The sequence below is a fragment of the Sinocyclocheilus rhinocerous genome, unplaced genomic scaffold, assembly GCF_001515625.1.
Source record: "Sinocyclocheilus rhinocerous isolate Xijiao unplaced genomic scaffold, SAMN03320098_v1.1 scaffold2770, whole genome shotgun sequence".
Classification (NCBI taxonomy): Eukaryota; Metazoa; Chordata; class Actinopteri; order Cypriniformes; family Cyprinidae; genus Sinocyclocheilus; species Sinocyclocheilus rhinocerous.
In genome coordinates, this window is record NW_015659007.1 from 195,868 (window position 1) to 198,939 (window position 3,072).

The window sequence follows — 3,072 nt, forward strand, 5'->3', positions numbered from 1 at the left end:
TGTGTAGGCCTTCTTGCATTATTATGCTGTTACATTATGATTATATATTCAGTGGCATAAAATGGTTTTTAAAATGACAATAATATCGTTTATCACAATTATTTCTGGGGCAATATATCGCACAAAAAAAAGTTGTTATCGTGACAGGCCTATATGTAAGTATTAGCAACTTTACATGGCCGCTCAATCTAATGTTAGGCTAACCTAGAGAAATGTGTGCTACTGAAGTGTCTGTGCGGAGCGTAGAAGCGTGCTCACTGCAAGACAGATGGAGGCGCCGGTGCGCTCACTTGCTCTTAAAATACTCCCCCATTTTTGCTCATACAGATAAGAGGTAATGCATCTTTTGAATCTGTAAAGACTCAATATGTTTATTTGTGTGCACTCACAATAACAACAAAACATTGCGCTTATGTAAAATAATGAAAGCAAACAGGATGCGCTTTCTGCCGTCTCGGTCTCCGTGAACTTGAGCACAAAACTACGAAACTCTGTGTATGCTTGCCTTACAGATATGAAAAACATATCTCTAGAGAGCGAAATGTCTACTTTCAAATTAACCTATTCAAATTGAAAACAAATATTCTCAGATTATGTAATCCATATAAAACATGCATACAGGCACATCACTACTGCGGAGATGACGAGACAGTGTCGCTGACTTAATTTCTTAAAACGAAAACAAAGAAAGCACTTGTTTATCAATAAATTATTAAAATATTAATGCAGTCTTCTTACTGTTTTTCCCTGACACATTCATAATCATTACTTCTGCGGTGAGCTGTGGCAAGTTTTATCCGTGTGCTTGAGAGCTTGTAGGCTATGTAGGCAAATAAAGACTCGTTATAATGATTTAAATTGTTTAATAATAAATGTGTAATTAGTCGACTAATAGTTAAAATGAACGATTACTAGTCGACTAGAAAAATCTTTAGTCGAGGGCAGCCCTATTTAATAATAATAATTATTTTATTGTAACAGAAAATAACATATTTATTGGATGAATACATTTCTTTGCTTTCAAAATTTACACCATAGAGCTTTTATTTTGGCAGAAAACTTTTTTTTCTCTGATTTATGCAATTAAACTGAGTCATACTTTTGAGGTTGGAAAATACAGAAATCTGTATGAATACGGAAAAAAAAATCACATCAATGACTATTATTAAACTTGAAATATAAAAATTTTTTTTAAAAAGCTTAAAAGATTTACTTGCTCAGGGCTCAACATTAAATAAGAGTACTGAACATTGATCCGTTTACTAGCACACCAATACACTGATGAATACTAAACATCAGCTCATTAAAATAACCCAATTTATCAATTTACATGGAAACCAATAACCTTGCAATGCCAGAAATCTGCATTTACAGGTGTTTCTCTAATAGTGACATTAAAATGTAATCATTTGTGTATCCGATTCCAAGAATTCCTTTTGTTTTGTGAGTTGGGATGTTAAATAAAGCATTAAAAACCCCTTAGTATTTCAAAATATCAGCAGAAAAGAAGCTTAAGCAAAGCCATGTCCATGTTTCGTGATTAAACACATTAATGCACCTTTAAAGTAGCTTGCACAGAAAAAGCTCTTAGTACTATAGCAAACTGACCTGAAGGTTAAGAAATAAAGTTTGTAGCAATGATATCTTGCCATTTTGACAGTGCACAATTATACAGTAAACTTGCAAGTCAGGCTTAAGCTACAGAACGGCTTGAGTCAGAATGCTTCAACAATCGAATGAAAGCCCACTCCAGATACTGTAATCTCCCATTTGCAGACATTACGGCCTCTACCGGATGGAGCTTTCAATTCTGCACTATAAAAATGATCTCTGGCTGTCAAAAGACTATGAAATCGCTTTGTATTATTCTAGTACAGACTCATATTGTCCTCTTACGGTTGCAATTTCTAAGACTGTACCACTTTCCTTCCTTCGAGAGTGGAATATAAGAATAAATTTTTATAATTTAGAGTCAAAGTGTACAATATATATTTTCTTTTCCCATACTGTGAAATGATTGCAATGGCTGGATGTGTTTCAATCTGCAGTAAGGATGCTTTCCTGTCACGTATGACACACAGAGGTGTTCACATGCTGGCCGAAATCGGGGTAATCTGCAAAAATCCAGCTGGATCATTTGGATTGCTTTTAAGCTGTTTACGCCGATACAGGAAAATGGTTTAGCGTGTTTACATGACCACAAGCTTTGTTGGCTTATTAAGCATAATAGGTTTAAAACGTGCATGCAAACATCTGTGGAACCATTAAAAATGGTAAATATCTGAGAGAAAAGCAGAGCATGAATACCTGTCTCTGACTGTGTCCAGGTATATCCCAGTACATTGGTGCCGCAGGGCCCTCGGTGGATAACTGTGCCAGGCCATCGACGGCAAATCCTGAAGGGTCTGGATACTCCGACAGAGAATCAGATGGCGAGGAGAACAGCGACTGGCTTGACAGCTCATCTATGCATGGCAGATCCTAAAAATAACCACAAAAAACATGTTCAGAAGTTGACACTTCAGTCACTAATATCACTTTACTGAAATACACATAGCAGTTTTAGTTTAGCAAAATTTTGTGTCTAAATGTGTATTTATTTATATATTCAAAAATATTGAATTTGCATTATATTTAAATGCAAAAGTAAAAAGCATTGAATAATGTGTTTCTTGTATTTATTGCGTTTAAACATGTCTATGAAAGATTGTATTAGCTACTGCACTGTAAAAAAAGAATAACAATGCTGAAAAAGCATTTTCAGTAACAATGTTTGGATTTGAAATCAAAATAATGGATAAATGTTGTGTTTGTAGTAAACAGCCACGGATCAGTTGCAGACCCCTGTGTGAAAGCACAGTGAGCACCTGCTGCTTCTGCACCGCTTATGTACCACACATGGACTGCATACGCACTGCAAACGGAGTATGTGTGAACCTGGTGTAAAAGGCCGCCTCACATACAGCTCACAAAATCAGGCTTGCGCTGTGTGTAAGCTTTTGTGCAACAATTGCACGATTGTAAAAACAAAAATGCAGTGCATGATCAAACATTTAGGTGAGATAAATATAT

The 3,072-nt window shown here is 35.7% G+C and overlaps 1 protein-coding gene across 1 annotated transcript in view; it reads right to left on the minus strand.

Moving 5' to 3' along the window:
• Nucleotides 1-3,072, minus strand: part of LOC107723214 (protein strawberry notch homolog 2-like) — a 43,910-nt gene that overhangs the window by 35,375 nt on the left and 5,463 nt on the right. The window contains exon 3 of the mRNA XM_016531771.1: nucleotides 2,308-2,481. Within this exon, the coding sequence (XP_016387257.1) occupies nucleotides 2,308-2,481 (174 nt within the window). The remainder of the gene's footprint in view (nucleotides 1-2,307; nucleotides 2,482-3,072) is intronic.